This window comes from Eumetopias jubatus, unplaced genomic scaffold (genome assembly GCF_037043125.1).
Source record: "Eumetopias jubatus isolate StellerSeaLion01/CBP00866 unplaced genomic scaffold, mEumJub1_p1.0 scaffold_8, whole genome shotgun sequence".
Taxonomy (NCBI): Eukaryota; Metazoa; Chordata; class Mammalia; order Carnivora; family Otariidae; genus Eumetopias; species Eumetopias jubatus.
Genome location: NW_028274814.1, coordinates 29250020 through 29265273, shown reverse-complemented (window position 1 = coordinate 29265273; position 15254 = coordinate 29250020). Strand labels below are relative to the sequence as shown.

The 15254-nt window shown below is 39.6% G+C and overlaps 1 protein-coding gene across 1 annotated transcript in view; it reads right to left on the bottom strand.

The window, feature by feature from the left end:
* The window catches only part of PRKCQ (protein kinase C theta), a 175753-nt gene that overhangs the window by 87926 nt on the left and 72573 nt on the right, over nt 1-15254 (bottom strand). Inside the window, exons 9-12 of the mRNA XM_028114615.2 lie at nt 14433-14542; nt 13573-13690; nt 5076-5236; nt 1260-1433 (exon numbers count right to left, since the gene is read on the bottom strand). Coding sequence (XP_027970416.1) covers nt 1260-1433; nt 5076-5236; nt 13573-13690; nt 14433-14542 — 563 coding nt within the window. The remainder of the gene's footprint in view (nt 1-1259; nt 1434-5075; nt 5237-13572; nt 13691-14432; nt 14543-15254) is intronic.

Genomic DNA, 15254 nt, shown 5'->3' with positions numbered 1-15254 from the left:
TACTGGGAGCTGGGGAAATAGTGACGAAAGGCCTAGTTGCCATCTACATTTTCTAAGTGATTCCCACAGTTTCCTGAACTCTACTACATTCTGTGATTGGGGCAGCTTAGAAGCCCTCTGGCACTCATATTTACATTAAGGTAGAACATTATAATACAGTCTTGAAACGGAACAACAGAATAAAGTCTTCATGCTCTTTGGATCTTAATCACACAGCCCCACATGGGTCTGCTTATTATTTTAGGCCATATACAATGTGGAGAGGGTGAAGGACAGTAGAAAAATGAAAAGAGAAAATCATAATGCTTGTGCATGAAGACTAATCTACAAGGATGTTCATTTCAGTGTTATTTAAATCAGAACAGAAAGTTAGAAGTGTCCTAATTAGGTAAATCATGTAGAATATTCACAGATGGGAGGCAATGCATGTAAGAGAGTGTTGAAAACATCAGTTACAGAATAGTAGGTATTTACAGTGGGTTTCTATTTTTATTTTACAAAACGCAGCGGGGGGGGCAGTCTAGAAGGTTAAACTTCAAAGTATTAATGGTGAGTATACCCAGATGGTAAGATTATAAATGATTTTCTTCTTTGAGTGTAAAGCATTTTCCAAATTATCTATAATGATCTTAAATAACTTTTGAGTCACACACACAAAAAAATAGGCAATTAAAAAGAAATTTTTAAGGAATAAGGAGATCAGGAAGAGAATCGTCCCAGAATAATAGAACCGTCTGAGAGAATTCACCCTTTACCTCACCGTTCAGGCCTCACTCACTGATAAAGCCCACTGTAAAGGCTGCTTCTCTGCCGGCCATATGTAGGAAAATAATAGTGCACATGCATTTTGATCTACTGTCCAACTTTTGTCTCTTCAAATACATGTCTGGTAGATGAACAAACAAGAGTCACGTCTTTCTCCCTCACAAAGCACTGCTTTGTCAAGCAAGTCACAGGCTGCTTAGAATCCTTGTTATATAAATTAAACCGAATTCTAAGACACAAGCAAATAGACAAACCCAGAAGTAAAGCCCTTTCCCAACCGGCTATGTTAAAAAATTCGAAATAATATCTCCATGGTGTTTGGAAAAGAAACTCGTTTGGACAAATGGAAGGTGAGCTGAAAGGTGAAGAAGAAAATTACGGACACAATTCCCCATGTCTCCCAATGAGGGCGCCACAGGGGCACCCTGCTTAGATCGGCAGGTTTGCTGGGTGAGAGGCAGATAGATGAAGGGTTGTCCAAGTAGAAGCCTTACCTTGGTCTGGAATGTACAGAACATGTGCGTTAAGAATGGATGCTCCCAGGCCAAAGACAGAACTCTCTTCTCTACCATCGTGCACTCAACATCATCGTCCATCAAAACCACGTCTTTCTTTAAGGCTTTTATTGCGAAAAATTGATTGGTTTTCTTGAACTCTGCTAGGAAGACCTAGAAGGAAGGGTAAGAAGTAACTTTATTTTAGAATTTGATCTCACACTCATTAAAGAAGAGACAAAATCCTGAGAGAGGTCTGTGTTGGGTGAGAAAAGAGGATTTCTTCTCTAATCCCCCTCTATCCCCTTTAGAGAGACAAAATAGAGTACTTCACTGATTTTAGGACATTACCTAGTAGTTTCATACTTGCTTTGTGCCTTTCAAAGGATTCCACAAAACTTCTGTACAATTGGATGGGTTGTCAGTCCCTGAAAAATTCTGTTTAAAAAAGTATGAACTCTCTGCCCAGGGACCTGAGTAAATTTATGCTATAAATTCCCAGAGACTAAGTGCATACTGAAGGAAGCAAGAGCAAGTAGCAGAGAGGATTTGATTACACTTGAAACATCAGTGCAAATGAGCATAAAACTTAGCTGAGTTTTACCCAGTTTTTCAAGGTGAAAAAAGAATACAAGGGAATAAAGCTTTCCTTATATGCTTAAAGAGTGTACCCCATTTCATCCAATGGCATAGGCACTAATGCCATTTTTAGGACCTACTACTACGTGTCACACACTCTGCTGTACTTTATATGTGCTATCTAATTCTTAGCTCACGACGCTCCACAAGACAGACAGTAATAAAAAAACAAACAAACTGGGTTTAAAGAGTAACTTCACTTGCTCAAATTCATGAGCTACTCAGTGGAAAAAATATAAGTCCAAATTTACTTTTTCTACTTGATTTCATGAATCTTATATGAAAGGACACCAGATGGCCTATAATGGAGAGTTTCTACAACTTTTGCTTTTGCAAATGATGCAGCAACAGATGATTGACAGTTGTGAGGACATGGCATTTGGAAACAGAAAACTCCAGCTTGGGTCTCTTTTACTAGCTGTGGGAATGTGGGCAAACCAATTAACCTCTCTGGGCTTCGGTTTCCTAACGTGTAAAAGAGATAATTGTCGTGACATTCTCCAACTTGCAGGACCGTTGTGAAAATCAAATGACTACCACATGGGAAAATGATTTGGAAACTATAAAATACTCTCTAAATGACAGTTATTAAGAATACTTGTCATTTGTTTCTTGACTTTTAGGGAATGTCAAAATCAATGACACCAAACCAGTACTGAAAATGCATGTGTCTATATTTAAAATAATATGGTGCAGATACAGAGCTTTGGGGTAGCTGGCCTGATAGAGGGCATAGAACTTAGATGGGATTGCAGACAAATGGATGATATGCATATCCCTGGAAGACAATGCTTTCTTTTTTCCTGGCCTTCAAAGTAAATGGAGAATAAGAATATACAGAGGCCACCATTTTGGCGAGAAACCATACTTCCTATCTAGAGCCCCAAGAAATAAGAAAAGCAAGTTTTGGAGTATCCTCAGTGTTGTCACAAAGGGAAATATGGCTGTCCCATTTTGCTTTGGTGCTTCGTCCTCCTGTCTTTGGGTCCCTGCTCCAGTCTTCTCGGTCTGTAGGGACTGAGGGGCACGCTGCTTTGGACACAGGCAGAGGATACCTGAGGCTCTCAGTTGTCCCTTGGGATATTTTTCTAAGGCTTGTAGGTTTAACTTAATGTCTTTCTTATTAACCTTGTTCAAGTATAGAAACCCACATGGGAACAAAGAAAGATAAACATTTCATTAACAACGAAAAGTGCTCTTTTGGTAATTGTTTCTTTCAATAAACATCCCCAAACCAGCCATAAACTAAGAAGCTGAAAAGGCAATTTCCATCTCTATAATGGGCTTTCAATTTTTGGTGACAGGTTATAATTGCACATTAATTGATGCTAAGTTATAATGAAGACCAGCTACAAAACTGCCTACTACACAGATTAACACCAAATGAGCCTGCTGTGTTTCATATCATTGTGGAAATGAACTAAAAGAATTAATGGATATCAGCTAGTTTGCAGGGCAGAACAGATTTTGCCAAAAGCAATGCACTGGTGTTTAAATCCAAACCCTATTGTAGCATAATGTGATTCAGCTGTGGTGATGCTCAGTTGCATTCTAGTTTGTTATTAAATAAACTGGGTGAGTTTCCCAGCCGAAGTCTGGTGAGCAGGTGTGGAGCATAATGCTGGCTTTGGATGTACAAATTCATAGGACGGTAGTCTCTGGCTAAAATTTTCCTAGGGGTTTCATCCAAGAATAAAACAACAGAGAGTGTCATTAATCTAGTAGATAACCTTAATATCCAGAATAATCTCAAGGCTCATGTTCCAAGGCATCTTTCTTTACACTTGCTGGCTTGAAAATGTTTTCCCACCACTGATAGTTTGGGGGATAGTTGATCGTTAAATTGTGTCATCTTCCTCCTTCCCTCTCGTCCCTGACAGAGGCAGCCCATAACTTGTGTGTGTGGCAGGAAAGATATAGAGGAGCGACTTTCCCCATGAAACTTTTCTCATGTCTCTCAAGCTACAGCTTCGTTATGAAGTGAATTGTGTCCCCTCTGAAACATTTACCTCCTGAAGTCCTAAACCTCAGGACCTCACAGTGTGACTGTATTGGGAGGCAGGGTCTTTGCAGAGGTAATCAGGTTAAAGTAAGTTCATTAGGGTGGGCTCTACTCCAGCATGACTCGCGTCCTTATAAGAAGAGAGATTAGGGCACAGAGACACACAGAGGGACGATGTGAAGACACCGGGAGAAGGTGACTGTTCACAAGCCAAAGAGAGAGACTTCAGGAGAAACAACCCTACTGACACTTAAGTCTTAGACTTCCAGCCTCCAGAAGGATAAGAAAATAAATTTCTGTTGTTTGAATCACTCAGCCTATGATATTTCGCTACATTTGTCCTAGCAAACTAATACAAGACTGAGGACATTTGAGAGAGAAAAAAAATGCATTCAAAGCAAAACAACACTCCAAGTTTGAGAAGAGAGCAAAAGAGAAACAACAACCAAAAAAACCTGTAAGAAATAGAAACTGGCTGAGGCAGCTTTTCATTTCTTTGATGTCCAAATATACCAAACTCATAATTGTGTGGGACATACATCTTTGAATCAAAATGGATTGGGAACAATGATTCCCACGGAAGCAGAGACCACTACTTCCTAGAGCTCCTGGGTTTCCTTATTTATTTCTTTGTTTATTTACTCATTCATATTATTTTTTATTATAATTTATTATGTTAGTCACCATACAGTACACATCAGTTTTTGATGTAGTGTTCCATGATTCATTGTTTGCGTATAATACCCAGTGCTCCATGCAATACGTGCCCTTTTTTTTTTTTTTAAGATTTTATTTATTTATTTGACAGAGAGATAGTGAGAGCAGGAACACAAGCAGGGGGAGTGGGAGAGGGAGAAGCAGGCTTCCCGCGGAGCAGGGAGCCCAATGGGGGGCTCGATTCCAGGACCCTGGGATCATGCCCTGAGCCGAAGGCAGACGCCCAACGACTGAGCCACCCAGGTGCCCCAACACGTGCCCTTCTTAATACTCATCACCAGGCTCACCCATCCCCCGCCCCCTCTAAAACCCTTATTCAGACCCCTCTCTATCCTGTCAAGAAATGCACAAGAATGTTCTCTCCACACCCACGACTGGTTCTCATCCCATGAGTTTAGGAGCTTTGCTTTTCAATTTCTATAATTTGGTCTGTAGAATTGTAAAGTATACTATCATACCTTGCCAAAACTTCCTTTCCCCAACATTTTGTGCAAGATAAAATCCTCGATTTTTAGTTTCATATGTATAGACGGTCTTTCTATGTTTGGTTCAGGTTCTGGACGATGACACATTTTCTCCATTCCATCCAAAGGAGACTCCCAAGAGATTCCCTGAGGCTCTGAAAATAGCAAGCTAGTGGTTAAAAGTGAACAAGAAACAATGGAGGATCATTCTGGTTATTGTGAGAACACATTCTCTTCCACGTCCCACTCTGAGGCTCCATCCACAAAAATGGGGAGAAGGGCCCCCTGTGAGCCCGGCATTTGGGCCATGGACTGTATCTCTTATCTACCCAACAAACTGGGAGAAATTTCATGTTAAGAAACATATTCTAATTAGCAAAAGACCATAGATGCAAAACAAAGGAGCACTTTAAAACATTTCAAATCATGCACAAATAGAGATTTTAACCAAATTTGAGGAAAATGGTTCTCTGCTACTTGCATGGCTCACAGGCACAGTGGCAACATGTGATGTTGCATGTGAGGGATGAGGAAATGGAAAGCAGACTGATGGAGATCTGAATTGCCTCATCCCTTGCTGTATTAAAATCAGCCAATTTGTTCCTCGCTCAATGCCAGAGGAAGTGCAGAAAACTTTTTAACATTTATTTTCTTCTTACTGAAATATATTTGACACATATTGTTAATTTAAGGTGTACAACACGTTGACTTGATACATTTATATATTGTGATATAACCGCCATTTTACAACAGCACCTCTATCACATCACATGATTTTGTTTCTTTTTTTGTGGATGGGATAATGATATTTCTTTTCTTTTCAATCTCCAGATTTACTTTTCATTTTCTCCCTAAACCCAAGGAAAATAAATACAGGCATCCCCCATGTTTTGAAAGTTCACGCTTGCCACTTTGCTTACATGAAAGATCTATATTACTACCTGTTATCACTAACCGAAAAAAAAATCTGGAGAGGATTTTCTCTTTTACAGAAAAAAGAAAAGTGCAAATGATATTCCCCATTGGTTCTGCAGCAAGCCAGCAAGAGGCAGTGCACCTGAGCATCAAAAGTGGCGCCACCCAGTCCCTTCCCCAGTAACTGCACTCAAGCAGCTCAGCATCCAGCATCCAGAGTTTTGAACTGTGTGAGCATCTGTGCTTGATGTCGAGTATTCTGTGCCTCAGTTAGCAACATGTGTTCTAAGCTATTAGAAAAGCCTAAGGGGAATTTTTGGGTCTGGGAATACTGAAAAATTGTACTATATAAATTAACAGTAATTGCTTCTTTGCTTTATGCTATTCTGGCTTATAAAAACTTTCATGGAGGAGTCATGGCGAAGATGGCAGAGAAGGAGGATCCTGAGCTTACCTCATCCCATGAGCACAACAAGATAACAGCTACATCTATGCAACTATCACTGAAAACGACCCGAAGACTGGAAGAACAGACCACAGTTGATTATAGACAAGAGGAAACATTTAGAAAGATAGAAGGATCTTTCCTTCTATCTCTATCCAACTAGAGATACAGTTGGGAACCAAACCCACATGAGACTAGCCACAAATGGGAGGGACACCACCAGCACAGAGAAGCCAGAGGATCAGATGCCACAGAAGGCACCTCTGGCATGGGGGCCTGCACTGGGAAGACAAATCTCAATAACATTTGGCTCTGCAAACCAGTGGGGCTTAAAATTGGGAGCTGTAAAAATCAGCGACCTTAACTTTGAGGAGAGTAGGAAGGTGACAGGAAACTGAGTCCCCACTATATAGAACTTAAAGAACCACCATGATAACTTGGCCCAAGACAGCACAGAAGCAACAGTTTAAAAAATGGCTGCAGTATACATGAAGGAGATCTATGGATTAATCTTAGAATGTGTGCTGGAGGGTCAGGGATCTTGAGGAGATTTCTCTGGGAACAAAACTGTTGGCGGGCACCATTTCTCTTCCCCTTCCCAAGCCAAGATAGCCAGATGGTTGTGAGAGCCATCTACCTTGCTAGCACCACGTGCTCTGCCCCAGCAGTCACCTGTGGACCTGCCCCATTCAATCTGCCCACTTCAGCAGGCATCTCTCCAAAGCAGTTCTTGCCCCACCACACCCCACAAGAAACCCCAGTAGGGACCAGCACCATTCCGAAGTTTCTCCCCGTCTGGGGCAGAGGGGAGATAACTTCATACACCAGTGCACCCCTTGTTCCAACAACTCAGTCTCAGCTGGCTGTGCAGGGAACAATCCCTGCCACTCAGTGTACCTGCAGCTGTAGCAGAAAGGCTAACTCTAGATAGGCTGACTGCTGGTCCCACCCACCAACAGCCCCACAGTGGCTTTAGACAGGCCTCTCAGTAGCTTGGGGAAGAAATCCTGCCCTGTGCACCCATAGCAGGCAAAGTGGGTCAGTGCCGCCTGCTGGGCTGGAGGCAATATGGCTCAGCCTCCCCAGTAAGGTACATGCAGTCCAGCCAGGGACACCTCTAGAGCTCCTAATTATGATGACCAGGGGGATTGCACTTCATGACACCATAGGACCTCTTCTCATCAAGGCCACTACTTTCAAGACCAGGAGATGTAGCTGAATTACCCAATACACAGAAACAAACACAGATAGACAAAATGAGACAAAGAGATATCTCAAATGAAAGAACAAGACAAAATCACAGTGAAAGAGCTAAATGAAATGGATAAGCAATTTTCTTGATAAAGAATTCAAAGCAGTAGTCATAAAGATACGCCCAGACTTGAGAAAACAGTGCATGATCTCAGTGAGAACTTCATCAAAGAGATAAAAAATATAAAAAAAGAACCAGTCAGAGCTTTAGAATACAATAACTAAAATAAAAATACACTAGAGGGAATCAACAGCAGGTTAGAGAATGCAGAAAAACAGCTCAGCAATCTGAAAAAAAGAGTAATAGAAAGGAACTGAGCTGAACATCAAAAAGAAAAAAGAATAGTGAAATATAAGAATAAGTTAGGGAACTCGGCAACACCATCAAGAATAATAACATTTGCATTGTAGGGATCCCAGAAAGATGAGAGAGAAAGGGGGACAGAAAATTTATTTGAAGAAATAATAGCTGAAAACTTCCCTAATCTGGGGGAAAAATAGGCATTCAAGCCCAGGAGGCACAGAGAGCCCTAAACAAGATGAACCCAAGGAGGTCCACAACAAGACACAGAATGATTAAAATGGCAAAAAAATAATGATAAAGAGAGAGATCTTAAAAGCAGCAAGAGAAAAGAAAACAGTTACAAACAAGGGAAATCCCATAAGACTATAGCCGATTTTTCAGCAGAAATTTTGCAGGCCAGAGAGAGTAGCATGATATATTCAAAGTGTTGAAAGAAGAAACGTGCAACCAAGAGTAGTCTATCCAGCAAGGCTATCATTCAGAATAGAAGGAGAGAGAGAGTGTTTCCCAGACAAACTAAAGTTAAAGGAGTTCATCACCACTAAACCAGCTTTATAACAAATGCTAAGGGGAATTCTTCAAGTGAAAAGAAAAGGCCATAATTAGAAGAAAATTATGAAAGGAAAAAATTTCACTGGTAAGAGCAAACATACATTAAAGGTAGTAGATTAATTACTACAAAGCCAGTATGGTGGTTAGAGCACAAAAGTAGTAAAATCAATTATATCTACAAAAATGAGTCAAGGTATTCACAAAATAAAAATAAAAAGATGTAAAATATGATATCATATACAGAAAAGGTGGGGGAAGAGTAAGAATTTAGTACTTTTAGAGTGTTTGAACTTAAGTGGCCATCAACATAAGATAGACTGCTATACACATAAGAGGTTATATATGAACCCAATGGTAAACACAAATCAAAGCCTAGAATAGATACACAAAACATAAAGAGAAAGGAATCCACGCATAACACTAAAGAAAGGCGTCAAATCACAATGAAAGAGAGTAATGGAGGAAAGAAAAAAGAAAACAGAGAAAAACTACAAAACAGCTAGAAAACAATGAACAAAATGGCTATAAGTACAAACCTATCAATAATTACCTTAAAGATAAATATACTAAATGCTCCAATCAAAAGTCATAGCATGCCTGAATGGATAAAAAGACAAGACTCATCTATATGCTGCCTACAAGAGACTCACTTCAGACCTAAAGACACATACAGACTGAAAATGAAAGACGGGGAAAACATATGCCACGCAAACAGAAGGAAAAACAAAGGCTGGGGTAGCAGTACTTATATCAGACAAAATAGCCTTTAAGACAAAGACTGTATCAGGAGACAAAGAATGGTGCTACATAATGATAATGGAATCGATCCAACAAGAGGACATGAAATTGTGAATATTTATGCACCCAACATTGGAGTACCAAATTATATAAAGCAAATATTAACATATGTAAAGGGAGAAGTGGACAGTAATACAATAATGGTAGGGGACTTTAATATACCACTTACATCAATGGATAAATATCCACACAGAAGGTCAATAAGGAAACGGTGGCTTTGAACAACATATTAGAGCAGATGGACCTAACAGATATATACAGAACACTCCATCCCAAAACAGCAGAATACACATTCTTTTCAAGTACACATGGGACATTCTCCAGAATGCATCACATGTTAGGCCACAAAAAAATGTCAGTAAATTTAAGGATACTGAGGTCATATCCAGCCTCCATTCCAACCACAATGGTATGAAACTGGAAATCAACTACAAGAAAATCTGGAAAAAACATACACGTAGAGCTAAACGACATTCTCTTAAACAACAAATGAGTCAACAACTCAAAGAGGAAATCAGAAAATACATGGAGACAAATAAAAACAGAAAGACAATGATCTAAAATCTTTGGGCCATAGCAAAAGCAGTTCTAAGAGGGAACTTTATAGCAATACAGGGCTACCTCAAGAAATAAGAAAAATCCCAAATAAACAACCCAACCTAACAAAAACAAAGCCCAAAGATAGTAGAAGGAAGGAAATAATAAAGATTAGAGATGAAATAGAAACTAAAAAGCAATAAAAATTTCAATGAAACCAAGAGATGGTTCTTTGAAAAGGTAAACAAAATTGAAAAACCTTTAGTCACAATCATCAGGAAAAAAGAAGACTCAAAATCAAATGAAGGGGGAGAATAACAACCTTAACCACAGATATACAAAGGATTATAAAAAAAATTATGAAAAATGGAGTGCCACCAAGTTGGACAACCTAGAAGAAATGGATAAATTCCTAGAAACTTATTCTAAGATTGAATCTTGAGGATATACAAAATCTGAACAGACTGATGGATTACTAGTAATCATATTGAATCAGTAATCAAAAACTCCCAACAAAACACCAGGACCAGTTGGCTTTCAGGGGAATTCTATCAAACACTTAAATAAGAGTTAATACCTATTCATCTCAAACTATTCCAAAAATACAAGAAGGAAAACTTCCCAATTCATTCAATGAGGCCAGGATTACCCTGATACTAGCACCAGGCAAAGATGCTACCAAAAAAGAAAACTGTAGGCCAATATCTCTGATTAACTTAGATGTAAAAATCTTCAAAAATTATTAGCAAACTGAATTCAGCAATACATTAAAAAAATCATTTACCACAATCACGTGGCTTTTATTCCAAGGATGCAAGAGTAGCTCAAAATTTACAAATCAATCAATGGGACATACCACATTAACAAGAGGAAGGATAAAAACCACATGGTCATCTCAACAGATGCAGAAAAAGCATGTGACAAAATACAACATTCATTCATGATAAAAACTCTCAACAAACTGGGCTTAGAGGGAACACCTCAACATAATAAAGACCACACATGACAAACCCACAGCTAACATCATACTCAATGGTGAAGAACTAAAAACTTTTTCTCGAGATCAGGACAAGATAAGGATGTCCACTCAAGCCACTTTAATTCCATACCGTAGTGAAAGTCCTAGCTGCCAGCCATCAGAAAAGAAAAAGGAATAAACACCCTCCAAATTGATAAGGAAGAAGTAAAACTGTCACTATTTGCAAATGACATATTATATTTAGAAAACCCTAAAGACTGCCCCAAAATACTATTAGAACTAATGAAAGGAAAGTCAAAAAATGCAAAATTAATATACAGAAATCTGTTGCATTTCTATACACTAATAACAAAGTGGCAGAAAGAGAAATTAAGAAAACAACCCCATTTACAATTGCATCAAAAAGAATAAAATACTTAGGAATAAACTTAACCAAGGAGGTGAAACATTTACTCTGAAAACTATAAAACATGGATTGAAGAAATGGAAGATGACAAAAACAAATGGAAAGATGTTCTGTGCTCACGGATTGGAAGAATTAACATTGTGAAAATGTCCATACTACCCAAAGCAATCTACAGATTCAGTGTAATCCCTATCAATATATGAACAGCATTTTTCACAGAACTAGGACAAATAATATTAAAATTTGTATGGAATCACAAAAGACCTAGAATAGCCAAGGCAATCTTGAGGAAGAACAAAGCTGGAGGTATCACAATCCCAGACTTCAAGATATACTACAAAGCTAGAATAATCAAAAGTTTGGTCCTCACACCGAAACAGACATGTAGATCGATGAAACAGAATAGAGGGTCCAGAAATAAACCCATACCTATATGGTCAATTAATTTATGACAAAAGAGGCAAGAATATACAATGGGGAAAAAACAGTCTTTTCTTTCTTTCTTTTCTTTCAACAAATGCTGCTGGGAAAACTGAACAGCTGCATGCAAAAGAACAAAACTGCACCCCTTTCTTACACCACACACAAAAATAAACTCACAATGGATTAAGACCTAAGTGTGAGACCTGAAACCATAAACCTCCTAAAAGAAGACACAGGCAGTAATCTCCTGGACGTCAGTCTTAGCAGCATGTTTATGGATATGTCTCCTGGGCAAGGAAAACAAAAGCAAAAATAAAGTATCGGGACTACATCAAAATAAAAAACTTCTGCACAGCAAAGGAAACCATTAACAAAACAAAAAGACAACCTAGTAAATGGAAGAAGGGGTTTGCAAAAGATATATCTGATCAGGGGTTAATATCCAAAATATATAAAGAACTTACATAACTCAACACACACAAAAAAAAACTATTAAAAAATGGGTAGAGGACCTGAACAGACATTTTTTCCAAAGAAGGCATACTGATGACCAACAGACACATGAAAAGATGCTGAACATCATCAATCGTCAGGGAAATGCAAATCGAAACCACAGTGAGGTATCAGAATGTCTAGTATCAAAAAGACAAGAAATAGCAAGTGTTGGCAAGGAGGTGGAGAAAAAGGAACCCACATGCATTGGTGGTGGGAATGCAAACAGGTATGGCCACTGTGGAAAACAGTAGGGAGGTTCCTCAAAAATTAAAAATAGAACTACCATATGATCTGGTAATTCCACGACTGGGTATATACCTAAAGAAGACGAAAACACTAACTCAAAAAGACATATGCATTCCTATGTTTATTGCAGTATTATTTACAATAGCCAAAGTATGGAAGCAATCCAAGCGCCCCTCAACAGATGAATGCATAAAGAAGATGTGGTCTATATACAATGGAATATTGCTCAGCCATAAAAAGGAATGAGATCTTGTCATTATGACAACAATGGATGTGGAGGATATTATGGTAAATGAAATAAGTCAGACAGAGAAAGACAAATATACAATTTCACTTATATGTGGAATCTAAAAAAACCAAACCAAACCAAACATTCTTAAATATAGAGAACTGGTGGTTGCCAAAAGATTGGGCAGGGAAGCAGGTGAAATAAAGGGAATTAAGAGGTATAAACTTCCAGGTACAAAATAAATAAGTCACAGCATAGGGAATATAGTCAATAATACTGTTGTAACATTGTATGGTGACAGATGAGCACTGAGTAATATACAGAATTGTTGAACCAATGCGCTGTACACCTGAAACTAAGCAATGCTGTATATTAATTATACTTCAATTAAAAGAAAGTTTTCACAGAAATACTATACTTTAGGATAGTGGGGGAAACCTGTATTTTATAATGTATGCTGAAATTATTCAGTTCCCAGATTCCTGTAGGCATATCCTCTCGTGAACTACTTTCAGAAAGTAGGCTGGATAAATTTCCATAATGATAAATGTTGAGGCCCCACTATTCTTGCCCTTTCTACTCTTAAATTTCCATTTCTCCTGTGGCGTTGGAGATTTATGGTAGATTTATTTTTGCAAAACCTTTTACAGTGACAGGAAGTAACATTCTAAAATCCTAAGGAAACACTGGCCGTTCTTTACTACAGACCTATCCCATTTTCTCCTTGCCCTCACTTCCCACCCTCTTCCAAAGGTCTCCTAACGGGGCACATTTCTGGTCTCACTTCCAAGAAGTAGGAGCCTCCCACCGATCAGACCAGGTAAATGGAGAATTTAAATGCAGACGACTCGGGTTAAGGTTGACCAAGATTAATTATGGACAGTGATTCTACTGAGGATCAGGGTAGCTACCTTTTTTCCCAGGTGCTGGTACACAAGGCAGCCTCGCTTCACCTTTTATGGAGCATGGGAGACCAATTTCAACCGGACCTTCTCTGAAGATGTGTTCAGTATCTCTTAAGCAGCGAGCCTAGATTATAAACAAAGAGTCAGACCACTCACCTACCCACCCACTCCTGCTGGGACAGCTCAGTCTACTGCCATTGGGGATGAGATCCATTTAAGATTTCCTAAATGCATTAGATAACCAACATTCTTCTTCCCATTAGCGCTCTTTTAGGATCCCATACGCTGTAGGAGTCTATCTATTGTATTTTATGCACCAGCAGAACACATTCACTTCCTTCATATTTTTCCAGGGGGCCAACTGGTTTCTCCTACGGTATCTACATCATTCAGTCACAAATAAGAATGGAGGGTCAATGGATGGAAAAAGACTTACATAACCAACACCAAGACTTAAAGAGGGTTTGTTCTTGGATATGTAAGTTCAACAGGCTAGTGCTGTGCATGTGAGTAAATGGCAAGGCAAAAGTTGCCCTGGACTCCGTGTTCTGTGCACATTTTAGGGATGATTCTAGCAAGTATATAGGTATAAAGCTGGTAATGAATCCTCAATAATTTTAATGAATTTGTTTCTGCCCCTGCTCCTTCCACAAAGAATTTAAGATCTTAAAAAGATCTATGCAGTTCAAAAGCATTAAATAAATAAATATCTCAAAGTGGGGATATGCACATGAGGATGAAAGCCAGAGTCAAGACAAGTGCTCAGGAATAGACTCCACGTTGTCCCACAGCTCAAAGGGCAAAAGGACTGGAGTAGTCCTTGCTAAGCTGAAATTGCAGGAACTCAACCTAAAACCCTTTCCTACCTGTTGAGTGCTCTCAATCATTGCCAGCGCTTCAGCCATTAGCTTCTGGTTTATGCCACAAAGATTGGCCACCTTTGTCTGGCATCTGTGATGTACATTCATGCCACATGCTGAAAAGGAGAAAGAGACACTGAGCAAGAGCAACAGACCTCACTGAGTGGACTTTGCACAGGACCGTTTTAGGTACGCATATGTTGAGGGACAATTGGCAAATCCCTGGAGCCCTCTTCCCCGCAGAAGGAGACACGGCATTCAAATAAATTAGGGCAGTACTTTTATGATGCCGCTATGCATCTACCTCCTCTTCCCAAGACTACATACACAGGCCAGTCATTCCTCAATGGGATGCTGGGGAATGACTCCCAATTGAGTCAGAACCAGAGCCTTGCGGACAGGCTGCTGTCAGTATGCATTTACACTGTGCCCCTGCTGAGAGAAAAACATGGTTCAGGCCCTCCCCGGAGGGAATGTGCGAAGCTGGGACGCACGGTGATTTACTCTCACTCTGGACTGGACTCCAAGCATCCCCTTTCCCACATGGATTGCAAGGAGCTTCTCTCCCCTCTAAGTTGAAGCCCAGGGAGCAACCTCAGCCTGCAGAACTGAAATGGAAATGGTGGGGGTGGTCTGTGCTTAGGGGCAGGAGTGGGAGGACAGAAAGTATCCTGGAGACCACATCCTCACCCGGTGGCAGGGTTGGGCTAGTTCAACCAAATGATCTACACAGACCTATGATTCTGGGGGAATATTCTGATTCATTAGTCCCGAAAATAGCGCAATAAAGGTCCACCCTCCACTTACTGTGATCCCACGAGCTTTCTT